The sequence below is a fragment of the Haliotis cracherodii genome, unplaced genomic scaffold (assembly GCF_022045235.1).
Source record: "Haliotis cracherodii isolate W230 unplaced genomic scaffold, xgHalCrac1.p SCAF_15, whole genome shotgun sequence".
Classification (NCBI taxonomy): domain Eukaryota; kingdom Metazoa; phylum Mollusca; class Gastropoda; order Lepetellida; family Haliotidae; genus Haliotis; species Haliotis cracherodii.
Window position 1 is genome coordinate 34,284,217 of NW_027266270.1, and position 22,044 is coordinate 34,306,260.

General features: G+C 38.4%; 1 protein-coding gene across 3 annotated transcripts in view; it reads right to left on the minus strand.

Moving 5' to 3' along the window:
• LOC139462541 (dynamin-binding protein-like) overlaps positions 1-22,044 on the minus strand; it is a 52,619-nt gene that overhangs the window by 19,325 nt on the left and 11,250 nt on the right. For all 3 annotated transcript variants that reach the window (XR_011653035.1, XM_071244347.1, XM_071244346.1), the window contains exons 3-5: positions 19,499-21,688; positions 4,198-4,274; positions 359-497 (exon numbers count right to left, since the gene is read on the minus strand). Coding sequence is in view for 2 of the 3 variants with exons in the window: in XM_071244347.1 (XP_071100448.1) it covers positions 359-497; positions 4,198-4,274; positions 19,499-21,688 (2,406 nt within the window). In the remaining variant the exon portion in view is untranslated. The remainder of the gene's footprint in view (positions 1-358; positions 498-4,197; positions 4,275-19,498; positions 21,689-22,044) is intronic.

Sequence of the window (22,044 nt, forward strand, 5' to 3'; positions counted from 1 at the left end):
CTGGGAAACCATTCTGCTCTGGAATACCCATGGAAAACTCTTTGTCATTGAATGTTGTGGGATGTTATTCTGCTCTGAAATGCCCTGCTAAACTCTGTCATTGATTTTGGGGGAAGTTATTCTACTCTGAAATGATCTGGTAAACTCTTTGTCATTGAATGTTATGGGAATCTATTATGTTATGGACTGCCCTGGGAAAATCTTTGTAGTTGAATATTCTGGGAAACAATTCTGCTCCGGAATGCGGAATCTATTCTGTTCTGAAATGCCCTGCAATTGGTTAACCTAAGGGGTTTATTAGCACATTAAATATTGTAGATACATAAATCATTGATGTGAGAGTGTGAGCTGCACATACGTCTGAGATTGGTCAGTTCCTCTGTGAGTCCCTGCACATTTGCTCGCTGGTCATCTAGAGTCTCCAGGATCTCCTCTCTCCCCTCCTCCCCCACCTGCTGCAGCATCAACGTCAGCTCCCCGCACGACTTCTCATAGCTCTGAAACAAGGACAGTCAGATGATGGATTCAACATCTTTACATACAAGCAGATGTCACAAGTATGGACCTGTGCAATACACTGGCGGCAAAGAGATATCTACTCTAGGAATCAAAATACAAACAACTGGTCTCAAGCAAAACCTAGACAATAACCTGGATAGTGGTATGGATGGTATCTATTACCAACGTAAAAAATCTTGATCTGAATCTGGTCTAATGTGAAATTGCTAAAAACCGACATCATTATGATGATAATATATTTTAGGCTTAAAAAAATAAAAGAATTGGTTCTTAGGCAATGACTTTTGAAAATATAGTGTGGGTGAGCGCAAATAAACAGTTATATACCATCAACCTGGAAAAGGGCCTCCCTACATAGACAAGTATACAAACTCCTATTGCCACCATGACCATAACGTTGAGATGCACAGTAAAGGGAAGTAACTGTGTAACTTAGGATTTTTATATTTTTGGTGAAAATAGAAATAAAAACCAAACATGCGGGTGACTTTATGATGATGCGGGCGGTGCCTGAGAACCAAGATTATTATTTGAATAATATTTTGAATTGGTACAAGACTTTTTACATACATGTAATTATGAAATAGAGTGGGCCCTTGTCATAACCCTAATGTTACACATGAAGATTAAGGAGGTTCCTAGGTTCTGATATTATCATGATTATGGCAGCGAACAGTAAGGACCCCAAGTCCCAATTCCCAACACTACTATTGTGTAACACACTGGGGCTTGGGGCTAGATGTTGAAAGCACCTTTTCACCTCAAAACCATATATATATATAACTGAACAAGAGACAGGAAGCATATGTTACTTCACACCCATTATTAATAGAGCAGTGTAATGGTACAACATATCTACTGTATGTTCTCCAAGCCAATGCTGTCAGATGTATGCTGTGTGAGATTCATGTACTCCTTGTATAGTATTACAGGGTCTTAATTGATAATAATATTGTGTCTTGTACACATCAAAATGGGATGTCCCATTGGAAGCAATACAAGTCTGAATATTGGAATGATGGAAACCATTTACATTGAAACATGTATTTCAGATTTAGCTGATATTTCTGTTCTGAAATACAATCAAGGCTTGGACAGTCCATGTCAGATTTGGAGTTTTGATGGAAACAAGGAAATCCCCATCCATAACAAACTTTGGGAAATACACAGACCTTGTGTTATATCTGCTGTTAGTACAGCGGTCACCCTGGTCACACAAGTTTGTGGTTAGTGTTAGTGTGTTAGTGTTAGTGTGTGTGTGTGTTATTGTTTAATGTGTGTGTGTGTGTTTAACGTGCGTTAGGGTGTGCTTAATGTGTGTAAGTGTGTGTTTAATGTGTGTAAGTGTGTGTTTAACATGAGTTAGTGTGTATTTAATGTGTGTAAGTGTGTGTGCATGCGTGCGTGCATGTGTTGCTTAACAATAAGCAATATTCCAGCTTCAATCGAACTTTGTGTCGAACTTGGATATGTTGAATTTCTGGTTGTCTCAAACTCAGTTGGGTGTCGTAAGTTTACAAATTAAGCAAAACATTCCCTGAAGTCTCAAACCCCTGACAACTCAACATTTTTTCCAGGTCCCCACAAGTTCGACATAATGAGGTTCGACTGCATATGATGGTGGCCTGTAAGTACTCCAGTCCAGACCCAATAATCCAGTGATTGATACTGTGAACAACGATCTACGTCATTGGGTTACGATATGACATGCCATCAACAATGTCACCGATCCTGACTACATGATTCAAGTCACCTCCTACGACCGGCAAGCTAACTGGGGACCAATTCTAACCTGGAATCCCCTGAAAGACCCAAAATCATGATAATGTATCACACAGAGATTGCGAGATGTGTAGTATGGATAAACGAGACTACCTATTACGTCATCAATATGGAATGTTAATGCAAACAGAACGAAGTGTGTGCTGGCTACATGGTTGAGAAAGAAAACCTGACCTGCCTCAAGATAGAAGATATATCATGATATATGTAATTAACATAATTATAATTAAATCTTCTGTGACTGTATCGGTAAATATTGATAAGTGAGAGTTGTATAGCAATACGTGTATTGCAGGGAGCCGTATTGCAATATACTGGTATATCAGTTATATTGCACACTCCCAAGTTTTAAATTCAAGAAGTGAGCTTGACCTTTGATCAGATGCAGAGTTGAGTGTTGTTACAAATTTTCTCCATAACCACACAGACAGTAATTTTTGAATGAAGCTCTTGGCAAGTCAAGGAGTAGGGTCGCAATGATACAGAAGGTCACAATATGATATGTATTTTAATAGTCAGAATTACAACACAAAGGCCATGAACTGAAACACTTGAGCATGTCAGCATGTTAATGTGAGTGTAAAATCACAAAAAGTTACAAGGAAGTCAACATGGTCCCAAACTGATTTGTAGCTCATGGTTATCCCTATTTAAGTTAAATAAGTGCAAAATCAGTATTCTGTATCATCGAGAATCACTATACACATCTGTATCATGTATCTGTTCAATGTATCACATCTGAATTTCGGAGTATCGATTCACCCTTTTTCATCATTACTTTGATATTTGACACAATGGTCCAGTGACCTTGACCTTACATAGAAGATAGACAAACGATAATGGAAATGAGATTATGTGTGACCTTCACATTCTATCATGTCTATGTCATCCAAACATATGGCAGAAAAAATGGTTTTAAACATTTTATAGAGGGTGATTAACAATGGTAAATAGGTGGCATATCAAAATATATTGGCAGACATGGGAGTACATGTCAGTATGATGCCTGTAACGTCTCTCACCATGGTGATACGTGTGTGGCTGTCAAAATAAGTTGTGAGGCAGTGGTCTGCTTGCAAAAAGGGATAAACTTTTCAATGGTAAAACAAAATACCTGACCCCTGGATATGCACTCTGACAAGGTGCTGAAAATATATACCTGGGGAGCTTATTTGCAACACAAACTGTATGGCAGATTTAGAATACGTGAAGGATGTGCAAGGGCTAGCTAAATCAGTTTTTAATAGCCTGAGTAATAACCAGTGTAGCGCTCCTCACTTTAGTTCACTCTATTGTTTGTTTGTTTGTTTGTTTAACGCCTCACTCAACAATATTCCAGCTACGAGGGTCTGTAAAGAATCGGGTCTGGATCAGACAATCCAGTGACTGACGTCATGAGAATCGATCTACGCAATTGGGATACCATGACATGCATCGACCAAGCCAGCGAGCCTGACCACCTGATCCTGTTAGTTGACTGTTATGACAAGCATCGGTTGCTGAAGACCAATTCTATCACAGATCTTCACAAATAAAGTGTTGGATTAATGACACTTGACTGTATGTTGTTTGATATGGAGATTACAACACAAGAATACATTCCAGAGGAATGATTCATTATTTATTTATTACTCACATTTTTCTCAACATATACTGCTTGATGAAAAGATCAATGGGAACTTGAGAGACCTACAAATTATAAATAATCTATTTGATATTCTTTGCTGTAGCTAATATGCCAGCACTCACTCAGCACATACCTCAGTACTCAACTCAGATGTAGGGCTCTCAGTTACTGGCCACGTCAGAGAAATCAGTGACATCACAGCTGATAGATGTTCGGTTCCTAGCCGGATGTACTCCTGTACTCACAGAGATAGGGGGGAATTAGCTCACCTGTATATCCTTCTGTATCTCTGCTATCCTTCCCTTCAGCTCCGCAACCACCTCCGCATTCACCTCATCATCTACATCTGGAAATAATAAACATATTGATATTTATCATGCAATGCAACGTAGATGCTAAAATAAGGCAACCAGACATAGTTTGAAACATTTCTTCAAGAATACACATTGGCATGTACAAGAATACACATTGGCATGTACGTCCTGTAGAAATACTAGGATATTAACATTTACAACCACATTCAACACACATCACTATGACAATAGCTTACTTCACAACACTCAAAACAAACCGATATCCACAGGAACCATTTGGAATCAGTACACAAACATTTCTTGTCTAGAATAATAATCAGTTAGCACTTACCATGATGACAAGCATTAAAACAATATAACTAAAAAATTCTAAGGCTGCAAAAAAAGCAAGGGTCCTTGTCATTACTCTCACATACTTAATGTCAAAATGAAAGATTTATGAGGTCCTTAAATACATGCTTGACAAAAGTACCATAGCCGAAAAAGCCAAGGACTCAAAGAACCCTTTGGCTTGTACCATTACAGATACAAGCCAATGAATAACAAATAAGTGATAGAAATTAATGAAGAACTTCTACTAGCCTACATTCAGCAATATCCCTCCAAAAGTCTACTAGCCCTTAGGACACCTTAACACTAACGAAACCAGTGTTGGCAAGCAGATTAGCGCCAATTTCCAACCCTGTAAATAAGACGCATAAACATGATAACAATAGACATGATAGACATGATAGACATGATAGATAATGAAGTGAGTGAGGTATAATCATGATAATTCCCTACTCATCAAAGAGCTGATGGCAATGTAGAAGGTGCTGAAGGCTGATATGGTCTGTTGAGCACTTACTACCAAGCCTACAAACAGCGACCAGACATAGAAGAATGTTATTGTCTCACGCCCTGATCAGCTATGCAGCCACTGCAGCTACCTAGCAGGAAGTCATCTTGCCACACAACAGGGAGAACGCAATAGTAGTCTAAGCTCCATCACTCTTCACTGTGTGCACAGTCTGTGCCAAAAACATTTGAGCCTACCATAAACATGGCTATTTACAACATGTTTAGTCATTTTAGAGTTATCAATGGACTATTATTAGCTGATATTACTAGACCAATTAGGATTTTACTAGACCAATGAGGATTTTACTAGACATGGGCTTCAGACAAGAGGCTAAAGTTGCGACTACTGCTTGTGATTGATCCGACATTGACTACAGATGAAGTACTTCAGGTATTTTAGTTTTGGTTTAAAGATTATTTCCAAATTACAGTTTTCTAAATAAATTTTGTTTCCCTTGCAGGATTGATTATGGTATCCTGAGAATATACATCGCTAGTAAATTATTGTTCATAACTATCTCTGTATGGTATGTGTCAAGATGCAATATTGATTTTAATTAACATTGAACATTATTTCTAGAATTATAAGGCCACAATATGAGTGTGCATATTGAGCATCAAAAGAATGAAATATTGGAGCAAATCTTGAATCAAATTTGACTGAAAATCTTTAATCTTTGATAGCTATTTAATCCTTAAAATCCACAAAGAAGTTCTCACAGGACAGATAAAACTTTAGAGTCTGCAAGATAGATCATGTCTACTTTGCATCATTTTCAGTAGATATAAAGTGTTAAAGTACAGCTTTTGTTAACTACGTTTACCAGATTGAAAGAAATTTCATAAGAACCTGAGTGAATGAGTGAGTGAGTGAGTATGGTTTTACGCCGCTTTTAGAAATATTCCAGCAATATCACGGCCGGAGACACCAGAAATGGGCTTCACACATTGTACCCATGTCGGGAATCGAACCCGGGTCTTCGGCGTGACGAGCTAACGCTTTAACCACTAGGCTACCCGACTGCCCCATAAGAACCTGAATTTTGTCAAGTGGCTGAAGATGCAGACTGTAATCATAATGGGCATAGCTCAGGATGTCCATGTGAATTCCTTATGGCCAAGTAGGATCTTACATCTAGCACATAAAAGGCGACTATGCTGGTCGTAAGAGGCGACTAACGGGATTGATTGGTCAAGCTCACCGACTTGGTTGATGCATGTCATCGATCTCAATTGCTTGGATCAATGCTCATGATTTCAGTCACTGGATTGTCAGTTCCAGACTCGATTATTTTACAGACTGCCCATATAGCTTGAATATTGCTGAGTGCGGTGTTAAACAATAAACAAACAAACAAATAAACACATCTAGCAAAACGGAAACATCTACTGAGGCAAGGAAGGCATTCATACATGGCAGGGGTTTACTCAGGTAAATCTAATTGTGAGTACTGTAGACTATCAGGAAGGAAAATGGGGGTGAAAGGTGTCAAAGAGTAAAGCCCGAAGGAGGAAAGCCCGAAGTGATGCAGGTCACAGACGTTTACAACTTCAGTGTTTCTGGCGTTGCCAAGGGACGCAACTCTGCACAGCAAATCGTGGCGCCTAAGACAACTGGGCCACCTGTACTTCTTATGAGAATAGATACAAAATAGAAACCTTATTTAAATGTACGACTTGTTAGATGCATGCTGATACTGAAATAAGTTTTAATGATTCATCCAGCAATCCTCTCTTTCATCCCATGTGACTTCCAGTGCATATTATTCCTCATTGTTTATGTGTACAGGATGATAATATGAGGCCTCCGGTAAACGTGCAAAAACACTGATATTGGTATGACCACATTGCCCGACATTTCTCTGTACGCCATATACATATGAACAGGGTCAATGACATATCGTCGGGGCTATAGTTCTATCTAAGTGGTCAATAGTATTTCACAGCATGGAATTTTGTTACAATTACAGTATTCGACATAATAAGTGCCCAGGTTGCTCTCAAAATTAGAAATAGGGGGCTCATATTAGAATATAATTTTTGTGAAAGAGTTGAAAGATCGTAAATTTCGTGGTTTATGCTGACAGCCTGAAATGATACAAAAGAAAAGTCTGTGCATATTACACACGACAGATATATTTTTCCAGAATTAAATTGCCCGTAATTAAGGGTGCATATAACACACGAGTACATATTATACATGGAGTCTTGTGTACATTCATCAATCGGAAGGGTGCTAATTGGGATTGTTCACTAACCAATATATTAGCAAATATCGCCATGGGTGCTTCTTAGAGCAGGGCGCTTATTACGTCGAATACGGTAACAACATTCCATGCTGTTGAACACTGCTTTGGATATGATGGAACCCAATGCTTTCTGCATGAAATTTTCAGGAGCCATTTGTAATTATGCAGTCTCCAAAATCAATGGATTTCTAAATCCTACTTTAACTTTTAACTATATTTCATGTTGACTAATGTACTTCAAATAATGAAACTCCCTTAGTTGCAGTACATGTCACACATCCCAGTGTCATCCCTACTGGTTTGTCAATACTGGGAGATAACCAATCACCAGAATACTAGATGGCCAAAGAAAATCTGTGACAAAATCCATTATTCAGGCCAGTTTTTCCTTAAATGTTTATACTCTCGATAGCTATATTTTAGTAGAATATCAGCCCTGACTTGCTCAAGTTCAAGTATCAAGCATAGGTTAGCGCCAAAGGGCAATTTTGACAATGTTGAAGTTCATATCTGCTGAGATTGGCTACTAACACTGCATCGCTTTACGCGACCATGCAGAACTGTGAACCAAGGCACTTGTCTGAAACAAATCATCCAGCCTCGACCCGTTTGTGTTCAGGGTCGTTAGGAAAAATAACAATTCTCCCAAACAATGGACAACATGCACTCTCGTGGTATAATCATGGTAATAAAGTATCAACTTCATAAAAGGACTAACGTCAGCTTGTTGACACATTTTAGCTTTACATTCATAAGTTGAAACATGCTATTGTTAAGTTCTCACTAAAATGACTGAAACATGCGACTGTTAAGTTCTCATTAACATGATTGAAACTAGCAACTGTCAAGTTCTCATTAACATGATTGAAACATGCCATTGTTAAGTTCTCACTAAAATGACTGAAACATGCAACTGTCAAGTTCTCATTAACATGATTGAAACATGCAACTGTCAAGTTCTCACTAAAATGACTGAAACATGCAACTGTCAAGTTCTCATTAACATGATTGAAACTAGCAACTGTCAAGTTCTCATTAACATGATTGAAACATGCAACTGTCAAGTTCTCATTAACATGATTGAAACATGCAACTGTCAAGTTCTCATTAACATGATTGAAACATGCAACTGTCAAGTTCTCATTAACATGATTGAAACATGCAACTGTCAAGTTCTCATTAACATGATTGAAACATGCAACTGTCAAGTTCTCATTAACATGATTGAAACATGCAATTGTTAAGTTCTCATTAACATGATTGAAACATGAAACTGTCAAGTTCTCATTAACATGATTTAAACATGCCATTGTCAAGTTCTCATTAACATGATTGAAACATGCCATTGTTAAGTTCTCATTAACATGATTTAAACATGCCATTGTCAAGTTCTTATTAACATGATTGAAACTAGCAACTGTCAAGTTCTCATTAACATGATTGAAACATACAACTGTCAAGTTCTCATTAACATGATTAATATAAACACATTTCATAACTTTCATAACAATTCCTGCAGATGTAGTTGACCAAAGAGGAGCTTTATCATACCTTGTTTTTGAGATCTGACATACTCCTGCCCACATCACTAACATCAGTGTACATTGTGCAATAAGTGTGACAGATTACAACAGTACTTACAATAACAGCAGCCACCATGGCCAGTGAATGGTGGGTTACAAAGTCCAAAGAGCATAGTCTATGTGTAATAACATTCTTTTTTATTCATGTTAACATTAATTCTGAATTTGAGACAAAAATTAATGATAGTGGCATCAAACAACCATGATGGAAACATGTTCAAGTTACGCTATTTCTATCTAATCTGTCTGTCCGTATACAAGAGTAGTTATTAAACTATCAAAATAATACCATGCTAAATTGGGGCAGAAAATTGGGCTCTGAGCATGTCTAGATACAGTCCTGAAACAAAACACTATTTTCACGATTCTAATCAGCTAACTCAGTGTTTATCATGTGTGTAAACATGAAATGTTTACCTTGTTCAATGAAAAAGATTTTTATCATGTTGAAATTACTAATTAACAAATATTTAGAAGAAGTAGACCAATTAGAACACACACGCAACAAACATGATAAAGACACGTAGAATTGGTCTTCAAACTGATTTGTTCCATAATGGATTAAAATATGTTGTATGTTTGTTGTTTAACACCGCACTCAGCAATAATCCAGTGATATGACAGTGGCCTGTAAGTAATTGAGTCTGGGTCAGATAATCCAGTGAACGATATGATAAACCACAATCGGGATATGATGACACACTATCAACACAGTCATAAACAGGTTGCAAGGGATCAATTCTAACTTGGAATCACCATGGGTTCCCAATACAGTCATCTGTTAGTAGTAGGGTTGCGACCAGGTACGATAACTGAACTCGAGTACCCGGCAGACAATACCGGAGCCGGACTCGAGAACCGGTAGATCAATGTTGTCCCACTTGTTTGTAATGCTTTTGCGAATAAAAGGTCATCAAACATCTATTGATCTATTGTAAGGGGCGGTCGGGTAGCCTAGTGGTTAAAGCAATCGCTCATCACGCCGAAGACCCGGGTTCGATTCCCAACATGGGTACAATGTGTGAAGCCCATTTCTGGTGTCCCCCGCCGTGATATTGCTGGAATATTGCTAAAAGCGGCGTAAAACCATACTCACTCACTCACTCTATTCGAAGGTATTATGTTTTTTATTAAATGCATGCATGGCTTACCTAAAACCTTTGAACGTTTGTCCACTTTGTCGTCCATTTTGAAGTGACTTACGAGTTACGAAAGGCGATTAGAGTTATCTCCCCTGAACGGGTACTCGAGTCCTGAAAATTGGACTCGAGTCCTAAACTATCCGACCCGTTATCGGGTACTCGAGTACCCGTCGCAACCCTAGTTAGTAATGATGGTTAATGGCCTGACTTTCCTATCTCAATCTATTGCAAAAATGATTCATGTATTGCGATATGTACCAGAATATATTACATCCAGTCTTTCATCTGTAATGGACCCATACATCAGACTTCCCCCGCACATTTCCAACAATTTCACAATCATCATATAGTGGATGATGCTATGGGCTAACAACTAGGGCTGTTACGATTTACTCGCGTATTTGGTGAATCAAACTTAGTCCATTCATGAATTGAATTTGTTATTCGTGGCCACTAGAATCGATTATATATGAATATGCAATCATGTGCATTTACATGCCCTGTACCTAAAAATATCCATAAGAACATATTAATTATTAAACACACAGATTTCTTCAAATACAACACTCTTATATTATTTAATTTGACAGTATTGTGGTCACTGGGCATTTTCGCATTTGAGCAGATACTAGTACCGGGATGAGTGCAGTTTCTGAATGTATAATATATTAATAATTGATAAAACCATGTCAAATAATTTATGTTGTTATTGTTTCACTGAATATAACAAATAATACATCAACTGCTGACTTGTTATTGTACTTGTGAACTGATATTCATATTCATTACCCAATATTCATAATATAAAGTGTATTCGCTTATAGTGTATATGTTGCAGCCCTAGTAACCATGGTAACAACACATGCGTAACGGAAACATTCAATAGAGGACGCTGGTGGCGTACATTTTCGCTTTTTCGATCACAGGAATCAGTTGCTAATTACTGAATGGCGTAATTCCAAATCGACTTTTCACTTATGTAAATTTTGCCAACAAGATGAAAATATACATGATTTTGAAAAAAAACACTATATCGATATTTTTCAAACATATAGTGATAAGTATGAATTCATTGGTATTTCATATCATGGTATGTACTGGTATACTGGTTATATCGGTAATACCCCGCACCTGTACATCTGAGATCAACAATAGACTGCTGGGGACACATTCCACTCATGATCCCCATGGAGTGATGAAGATAGATTGTGTTGCCCTTTCTCTGCTTGTGAGCATGGTGAATTTTAATCAGTTTGAGGTACATTTGCCCATTCATTTCATTTTGACAAATGTCGTTGTGACATTTTCATGATTTTAGCAAGTTTTATAGGACATCCTCCATGTTCTCTAGTACCATTACCAAAAAGGACAAATTTCTTCAGGACATTTTGGAAAACAATAAGTTATTATCCTAGAAAATGAACTGATCCGAAACCTTGTAATGTTGCTATTCTTTGAAGACTTGTGTGCTAAATAACTGCAGAAAAGGTTCGATTCAACAGAATACAACAGCATGATCAGTCCTTAGGAATGTACACATGAAGTATGTATGCTAAAGTCACACCTGTAACCATGGTAACCAATAAAACAGTCTTCGGGTGATGTCACAATCAGGTTAATTCCACAGTTGGAACACTTTTTCCAGGTGGAGAATCAGGATTGTGAGGATGTTAAGCAACGAATTATTTTTCATTGCTCAGTCTTCTGCAAACACACTCATTTACAGACTAACTCATGCTTTAAATCATCTCATGATCCTCTGACCTCATAATGTTTACCTCCTGCTTATAGGGAAAGATTTATCATATATAATGAGATCATTCTTTAATTTCCATACTGTATCTATAGAAATTTATTAATATCGATACTAAATTAATAATTCACTGCCAGAGACACACTTACATTTATTAATATTACCATGTTTAAGATGGACAATGATTAAAGGAAGAAAATTCAATTTTTTACATCCCTTATCATGCTGATGGATCAGCCGAGGTCATATTTAGTATTAACATGATTAAGTTGATTAATTGCAGGTTTATACAGGTAATTATTACCTATACACATGAAGAATAGTTAAGTTTCTATATATTTCTATATACCGTATTCGACGTAATAAGCGCCCCGCTCTAATAAGCGCCCACGGTGACATTTGCTGATATATTGGCTGGTGAACAATCCCAATTAGCACCCCTTCCGATTGATCAATGTACATAAGACTAATTTATTCGCGTATAATACGCACTCGTGTGCTATATGCACCCTTAAATATGGGCAATAAAATTCTGGAAAAATATATCTGTCGTACATAAACATTTCAGGCTGTCAGCATAACCATGAAATTTATCTTTCAACTCTGTTTTTTTTCCACCAAAATAATATTCTAATCAGAGCCCCCTATTTCTAATTTTGAGAGCACCCTGGGCGCTTATTACGTCGAATACGGTATTATGATTCTAGGTACATATAAAAAGATGATAGTTAACAATGGTCAAGAGAACAGAATGCATATATTTATTATTCAAATCACTGACTGATAGTCCAAGTAATAATGTACTATCAGCAACAGTGTTTAAAAATAACCTAGAAAGACACATGGGTCCTAGTTAGAATTAGAATTAGAATTGGTCTTCAGCAAACCATGCTTGTCGTAAGATGTGACTAACAGGATTGGGTAAGTGGTCAGGCTTGCTAATATGGTTGATGCATGTCATCGTATCTCAATTGCCTAGATCGATGCACATGATGTCAATCACTGGATTGTCCGTCCACGGTCAATTATTTACAAACCGCTGTCATATAGTTGGCCCATAGCCGTGTGCGGCATTAAATACAAACAGGATCACACATGAGCCCTTGTCATACCCCCATTTTCAACAGTTTAAGCTTCAGCATTGTCAATGATTGTGTTCAGGTTAAATTCCAATACCAGTTTACAAAGGGGCCCTCGGTAACTTAGGTCTTCTCCTATCGTATTTGAATCCAAGGACCCCCTTCATGTCTGCATGTTTAAAGGGTTATGACTGGGACCCTTGTCAGTTGACTTTTACTGTATTCGACATAATAAGCGCCCTGCTCTAATAAGCACCCATGCCGATATTTGCTATTATATTGGCAAGTGAACAATCCCAATTAGCACCAATTCCAATTGATCAATGTACACAAGACTTATTTATTCGTGTATAATATGCATTCATGTGTCATACATGTTATATACACCCTTAATTACGGGCAATTAAATTCTGGAAAATATATCTACCATGTATAATACGCACAGACCTTTTTTTGGTATCATTTCAAATGTTTCAAGCTGCCAGCATAAACCACGAAATTTACATTCTTTCAACTCTGTTTTTTCTCTCACCAAAATTATATTCTAATAAGAGCCCCCTATTTCCAATTTTGAGAGCCCCTGGGCACTGATTACGTCAAATACGTTATCCTTAATTCTTAACACCCTATTGCATAAAGTGAGAACTTCCCTAAATTTTGAACATTGTAGAGCTATGCTATACAAGCTTGCTTTGCAGGCAAATCAAACATCTTCTTGGCCACGTTGGCAAATTGCATCTTGATAGAGGAAACATTCCAAGATCACTAGGAATGCTTTTGCATTCAAACCTATTGAATGTTTCTTAAAAATACTTGTAAACCATGTCACACTCCCTATGTTAATTAAAACAGCAAACGTTAAGCTATAAACCACAGTGAAATAAACAAGCTTGATGAATGAAACTTTCAACATCAATATCACTTGATAACAGTAGCAGCCCACATCTGACCCTATGTCAATTATGACCAACTGCAACCAGACTTGGGGTTTGATAAGTTAACAGCTAACAGACATATCAACAAACAACAAGCACTGCCGAGCCAGGTCAAGTTTACCTAAAACTCCTGTTTACTCTCCCTGTCTATAATCAACAACCAAATAAACATACCTAAAGAACAATAGAACATTTCTCTCCTGCCGAGGACTCCGTTCAGGTGTTGCTTGCCAAATTTTCAAATACCACGATGCACTCCGAGAAACAGGACTGTTTGGACCACACAACAAATATGCTTAAAGCCTCATGTCCTGTTACCCCTCTTGTCATAAATCCATCTGCTCAAAAATTATCCACCGCAGAGTCTTCGTCGTGAACACGGAGAACTGTCACTGAACTGTTCGTGTTCATTTGTTCAAATGACTCATTTTAGAAATTCAACAAACACTGCTCAAACAGAGAAATAGGGTGGATTAACATGATTAACCTTTTGTTTGCATGCAGTTCCCCACTAACTGGAAGAAAATTAGCACGATTACCCATGAAAATTTCCCTTCATTGTTTACTGTTATGCGAGTCTCACATGAAACGGATTTCAACTACCAGATAACATTTTCCTGATTTCAGAAATATGTGCTGCATGTGTCACTGACATTTCCTCTCAACGGACGATCCACACGGCAAACAGATTACTGAATGAACACTCTCGACTCATGAGAGGTGAAGCCAGTAATTCTGTTGTTAATATCAATACTAGTATTACATTACTTCCTCCTTGGATTTCCCCACAACGCTTCAATATGAGGACACCCCTGAATTCTGCAACTAAAATACCCTCTTGACTATGTTAATACTTCTACCTGGTAAACAGTGGTTACCGGGTATCTATTGATCAATAAACATAGCTTGTCTGTTATTGATTGTGATAACTATCAGGGTTAGAAACTGGCACTAGTCCTATAGTCCTTGTCAAACTGCCCAATAGATAAGGTATCATGAGGACTAGTAGAAATTTGCCCTTTTTAAGGTTTTTTCTATATGTTATTATAAATACTCGTGGTCCAAAACTGTTAGTTTCAAACACTATCATGCTGATTGTGACCATGGTTACACAATTTACATTCTTCATGACAATTCTTGAACATTTTAGGGTAGCCTTATCGTGCTTATAAAACTATGATCCTAACCATGCTAACAACATATTGAAACCTTAGTGTAAAATATTTGTCACTTTTAGCTCTACTTTGAATTGATATATATCACTTTACCACTGTTGATTGTCCAAGATTAGCTATGTATGTTGCATATATAGGTCAACACATACACTTGAACATACCTGTATTGAACCATGGAATGGAGGCCTGCTGACAGACTGTTTCGCTGAGACACAGGCTAGGGACAATGTCCTCAGGTATGTGAAGGTGACACTATATATGTCGCAATGCTTTGTTCACTTTAGAATCATCATGCATGTCATGGTACACAGTTCTGGACAATACTTGTGAGAGTGTATTCTAACTTTGATATCATCATGATAAGAGACGAAAACTATCTTAGATATAGCCTGTCACTTTAACCCTAATCATGGTTTGAAGAGGGGCATGGGTGGCCCAGTCATCTAAGGCGTTGTGATTCACTGTGCAAAGTCGCATCTCTTGGGCACGCCAGAAACCTATGATTGTGGGTTCGAATCCCAGTTCGCCCTGATTATGTTTCTGGGTTTGTCAGCACCATACCAGTGCTCGTGGGTTTCATCGAAGTGGTAAAAGTCTGAGACCTGCATCACTTAACTGGAATACTGTTAAAACCGGCATTAAATCCATCTCACTCACTCACTCATGGTTTGAAAATAACATGAACCAGGTAGGTCGAGGACAAGTAAATTCAGGAAGGACTAGTGATATTTTTATATGGACTTTAACCATTACATAGATGGTACACATGACTTGTGAAAATATTAATTGGTTTCTAACCCTGATGATGACAGTGTTCAAAATTAAGAAAGATAAATCAAGGGGTAGTTCTCATAACCAGGATAACCATGATAACCTTAACATGTCTAGTGTTAAATATTGTACTCTGGAGTTATAGCATCAGTTAGATTTCTCTTAAACAGGATAACCCTCACATGCCTGGTGTTAGGAATTACAGTGAGTGAGTTGGAATTAACGCCGCTTTTAACATGTTTAACAGTATTCCAGTTATATTGCGGCGTTTCAGCTTAATGTGGGAGGAAATCCCGAAGTGATGCAGGTCTCAGACGTTTACCACTTCATGGCCACGAGCATGGCCATGGTGCTGACAAACCTAGAAACATAATCGGGGCGAACCCGGATTCAAACCCACAATCATAGGTTTCTGGAGTGCCCAAGGGACACAACTCTGCACAGCGAGTCGCGGCGCCTTAGACGACTGCGCCACCCGTGCCCCCATGAAACAATGTGATAATGGTTATGATACTGAATGTTGTTTATAATATTTATTGTTTCTGGGCAACTCACAAGAAAACAAAACTTCGCTAAACCTGACATCTATCATCATGATCATGATCATCCCGTTAGCATATGATAGCATCTTTTGATCAAATCTGCATATTTCTGACACTGCCTTAAACATAAAAACAGCAAAATTGTGAACAACATCAAACTCTATTTGGAAACAGGTAAAGTGACACAAAAGTAAAAAAACGTCTACAATTCGCATGTTTTAGCATGACCATACGACATCAAATCATTGTCAAATCGGAGGTAAAGAAATATGCAAGTAACTGACTCCCATTACCTTGGTCACGGTTACATTATGACAAGCATCAGAGCATAGAAGGATCTGTATCCGTGTCAAAAGAATTCCACATATCTCTGGGTAGAATAGGGTCCCATGAGGTCCATTAAACCCAGGCTTGTGAAAAATAAAACTGTGCTAGACTTGGGGTTTGAGATGAGGTTAAATGGGGTTGAACATCATGTTCAAGGTTATTCCACTTACATAGCAACGTACATGCATATGTGTGGTGTGGCATGTAATCCTGGAAATGGTACACCAAACACGCTCAAATGATTATTTATCCCCTCAATGAATCCCTCCTCTCAAGGTAGTCCTACAAAATACAGCCAGAGAACTCTCAAGCAATGGTTGCCAACCATGCAAACAATAACAAAACTTTAAATCAATAAACATATGAAAAAACAACATGTTCAACATTTACAAGTGTAACAATGAAACTAACCATGCCTACATTGTCCTTTTCATTTGCTTGTTTTTTTACTTTGGAAATTATTACATATTTGGAAATAAACGCACTAACAAACTTTCAAGCTTTTGATAAACACTTTAGAAAGTAACTGAAATGTGTACCTGATACATATCCTCCTTTTTTACTATTTTCATCAATTAATACAAGGAAGGAAACATGCACCGGTATAGTCACATGCCAGCGTGGAGACTGTATGCTAATCATGCTAATGGGGCTTGATAGGTTGAAGGTTTTCAGCAAGATTTTGTATTCAGACCAATTTTTTTTATTTCCTGGCTTACAGCTTTTTAGATCTATTAGGAAAGTAGGACAGATAGGCCGTAAGGGTTTATGTTTTTGCTCCTTTGTTCTTATGTTATTTTGCCTGTATCCTTTAGCATGTTTAGCATCCTCGAATATCCAGTGTACCACATCTCTATTTTATTATCATGACTACGAAATATACCCTGGACCAATTCATCACCAGTGTGTCCAAAAGTGGCCTCACCAGCCCATCTGTAGTATCACTAATTTTTACCAAATTTTCTCTCGCTCATGAGCTTGAAATAAACAAGTAATCAAAATGCCTGTCCTGTGTCCAAGTTCAGCATACTTCTACATTCAAAATTCAAAACTGCTGCCTCAAGATGTCTCTACCATATTTTCTTGAGTATAGTGCGCACTTTTTTTCGGAAAAACACAGCTGTGTAGAAGGGGGAGCGCATTATACACGAATTATGAGTTTGGATGTTTTTTCCTCCCATGGAAAGACATTACGTACCGTGAGCACGAAACACCGGAAATACCATGTCAACAAATCCATACTGAAGTACGCAAAATAATTATGTAATTACACTGTCTGTCTATAAAAAGTGTTCTTTGTATTTCTGGACTTATGTTTGTAACTTACTTCATTAATTTTATTCAAAATTCCTTATAATATTGTTTTTATTAATTTCGGCGAAATCGTGTGTGAAGCGATCGGAAGATCGCACAACTCACCGTTATTAACAGCAACCACGGTCAGAATACCGCTATTGACGCCTTGAAACGAACTTTAGTTGACAGAGAATGGATACATATATCATAAATGACATACTTTGACTCGTTAAAAGTCATATTTGTTTTTGTTTGACGATTCTATGTCAACATGAAATTCTCGCGCTCACGTGCTCACGTGCGCGTGAGCCTTGACGGTGACTGGTCAGACATGTTCCATGTAAAAAATAATACCCGGGAATAGCGATCAGCTGCTTCGCTTAGGGTTATTATTATTTTAAATATGTTTAGTAAAGGATGCATATAATTAAGAAAATAATGGAATATATTATTCCTGATAAATAAAATAGTTTCAGATACAATTGTTGCCGATCCTTGCATTATCCTATAAAGTTATATCACTGGGTGTGTCTTGACCGAATCACCGGTCGATTCCAAGAAAACGTGTGTACAGCTGATTGCTGTTTCCGGCTTAGTTTACGAGAAAATACACAAGGTAATCTTAATCCCTAGATATAAAACAATGCCTAGCAGAACAATAAATACTATTTAAACGGTAAATAAACATGTCTGGTGATTTTTTATCTCAAATTTCGAATTTGTACTGACGAAGTTTCTCAGCACCCGTTCGTTTGACATCAAAACATAATTTCAAACCCTGAGAATTATTAAGTCTTTGATCATGTTAATCATGATCATGTGAATAGGCATTTACGAGATGTTGAGAGAACATGAATACATGACACTTCATAGCAACTTCTTTTCTTCTTTGTCATAACATTTCGGAGCTGCTTCTTGCTCCTTCATATGGTGAATGCTTCGTAATGCAAGGAGTTAATATATATATCATGCATATCGGCCGATAGGGTAGGATTAATGTACAAAGATAACAATATAATAATGAAGCCGATCATTGTACACTAATCCTATGTCAGTGACTTTGTCATCATGTTGTTATCTTTGTACATTCATCCCGCCATTCAGCATTCACCTTATGGAGGAGCAAGAAGTAGCCCTGAAACGTCATGACAAAGAATAAAAGAAGTTGCTATCCATAAAAAGTGCCTGATAAATATTGTTCCAAAATGCTAATGCTCCTATTGAGGCTATTGCAAAATTGAACAAATAACAGGGTGGCAAGCATGGTAAACATGGTAAAGGGATCCTGGTTTGTTTTTGCAAAAGTAGTTTAATCTGCAAAGATCTACAATCTCTGAGGGACACCTAAACTTTCATTCTTAATTTCAATTTATAAACGTAATAGCCATGGTAACCAATACCATGACTATAATGAGGATTGGGTTATTGGGGTAAGATGACATACAAATACATCCAGGCAACTGATGGTCACTTAGATGGTCATTCAATTAAGCAATTTTCTCTGAAAAAGAAAAAAACCACAACAACAATTGTAATTTAAGAACAAAACCAAATTTCAACTTACCTTGTGATGTATCCTTTTCAGGACTGAAGGACATGAGGTCAGACGGTGGAGGTCGAGGTGGAGGCCTCCGGGGTGCATTGGGCATTGATGGCCTTACAGGAGTGGGTCTAGTTGGCATCTTTGGTGGGCCTTTGGGCACTGGAGGAGCAGGTCTAAGAGGGATTGGGTGTGGTTTTGATGATCCTGCAGACATAGGAGGTGCCTTGACTGGTTGAGCAGGTCGGGGTGCCGAGGGTCTTGGTGGTGGAGCTCGGACTGGAGGTAGTCTGGTCTTTGATTTGGATCCTTTGACAGAAGGCACAGGAGGTGGAGGACGAGCTGGGAGGCTCATTTGAAGTGTATGTGGATCATCATGATCCTTCACAAACGCACTGTTTATGAACCCATTGGCATCTTTGGGCTTGGGTGATTGTGCAGGAGGTAAGTCCGTACTAAACTGATAAGAATTGGCACTAAACTGAACACTTTGATCATTAGGTTGCTGAGACACATCGCTGAACTGACTTATAACACTGGTATTGCCTTCATGTTGATCAAGACTGGCTATATCTTCAAAAGCTTCACTTCCAGGCCTTGAAGACCTATCAGAGACCATGCTATTAGGTCTGGACCTTTGGGCATTGGACTCTTGGGGAAATGAATTCAGGGAGTCCTGTTTCTTGAAGCTCCCAGTTGAAGAGTTGGATCCACTGCTTTTGGTGCTGGAGCTTCTAGACCTGTTTATTTCCCCTGATTCTGTTTTAGCACTCCTCAACTGTTCTTCTATCAGAGAGTTGAGAGACTTGGATGTATTGATTCCTTTGAACACACTCTTCTCTGTAGGAGATGAGACATGCCCTACACTCAAACTGGTGGACATTCCTGAGGGTTTTGTGAAAGGTTTAGGTGTTAACACAAGTGGCTTGGGTTTTATCACAGGTTTAGGCGCCAACTTTGGCTTAACTGCAGGTTTAGGTTTTAACATGGGTTTTTCAGTTACAGGCTGTGGTGCTGAAAATTCTTCATCAGCTCTACCTATTTTCAATTTTTCAACATCTTGCTCATGATTATTATTTTCCGGTGTCTTTACACAAGATGTATCACGATTCGAACTGACACCATTTTCCTTAGGAATGGGCACAACTGGTTCACTAGTTTGTATCACATTGTCAACATCAGATGGTGGTACATGGCGGGGTCCTTCTCCTATCACCTGTACATGATTTAAAGGCACAAGACCAATATGCCCACTCTCATCTCGAGCTTGAATCCAATTTCCATCTAAAACTTGAACAACTATCACAGTATCACCCTCAGAGACTTTCAAATCCCCGTCCACTTCTCCTTCAAACTTATGCAGGACCAAACCAAGCTGATCACTGTCTGTGCTTCCTATGCTGCAGCTCTCAGCCACATCTGAAGATGCTTCTACAGGAGCTGCTGATGATTCGGAAGGAGCTGAATATGGCTGAGTTGGAGCTGATGGGTCTGGCTGAACTTGTCCAAAGTCCTGGCTCTGTTCTGTTTCAGCATAAGGACAGTCCACAATGATTTCAACATATCCAGCAGGGAAGAGTGCTATTCGGCCATCCAACTCACCCTCAATCCACTCTGAATCAACATGCTGGATGAGAGTGACTATTTCATTGGCTCCGAATGACAGTTCATCCTGAGACTGGCCCTGGAAAGGGTAGATAGTCCGAGCATAGGGTGTGATCTCTGTGTCATACGATCGGGTGTTCTCACTTGAGAACGATGAGACATTTAGTTGGTTTGCTTGAGAACTTTCACCACCCAAGGCACTGGAACTCCGGGTTTCCTGAACATGATTCTCCGTCGCATGACCAGCATTTGACTTTGATATTTCAACATCTTCTAAAAGCTCAACACAAACAGAAGAGACCAGCCCTTCTTTACCACCAAACTGTCCCATGTACCAATCAGAGTCAATAATCTCGGAGATGGTTATAACATCCCCAATTCCAAACCCAAGTTCCCCATCTATCTGGGGAGTAATGTCCACCAATGCTCTGGCACAGATGTGTTCTGTTAATGAACCACATTGTTGACTTGACCGATGGTCAGCTTCAGAGAGGGGATCATCTCCAACCAGCTCTACAACACAGGTGAGAGGAAATATCCCTGTGTTACTTCCACAGCTTCCCTGCCACCAGTTGTCATCCAGCTGCTGCAACCCCACAATGATGTCCCCTGTCGGGAAAGACACATGCAGATATGAAGCAGATGTTTTCTCTTGAAAAGTAGAGTTGATGAGGCCAAACCAATCTCACTTGTTTCATTTATGTACTTCATTTTTTTCAGTGAGTCAACAAAAAAAAATGCTATCAAATTTCGAGGTTTTATCACATTAAACCATTTGGCCCACCATCGTGTACTGCTGTATTTAAGGCTTTAAAAAAGTATGTCCGACAGAAGCCAGTGCATATGTACCCAATATTTGATTCAGGAGCAAAATTGATAAATTACTGTAGCAGATAGCAAACACAGGGAGAATTAAAAACATAAAAACTCAAAGAATAACATGGATGTTGACTGCATGAAGCCCA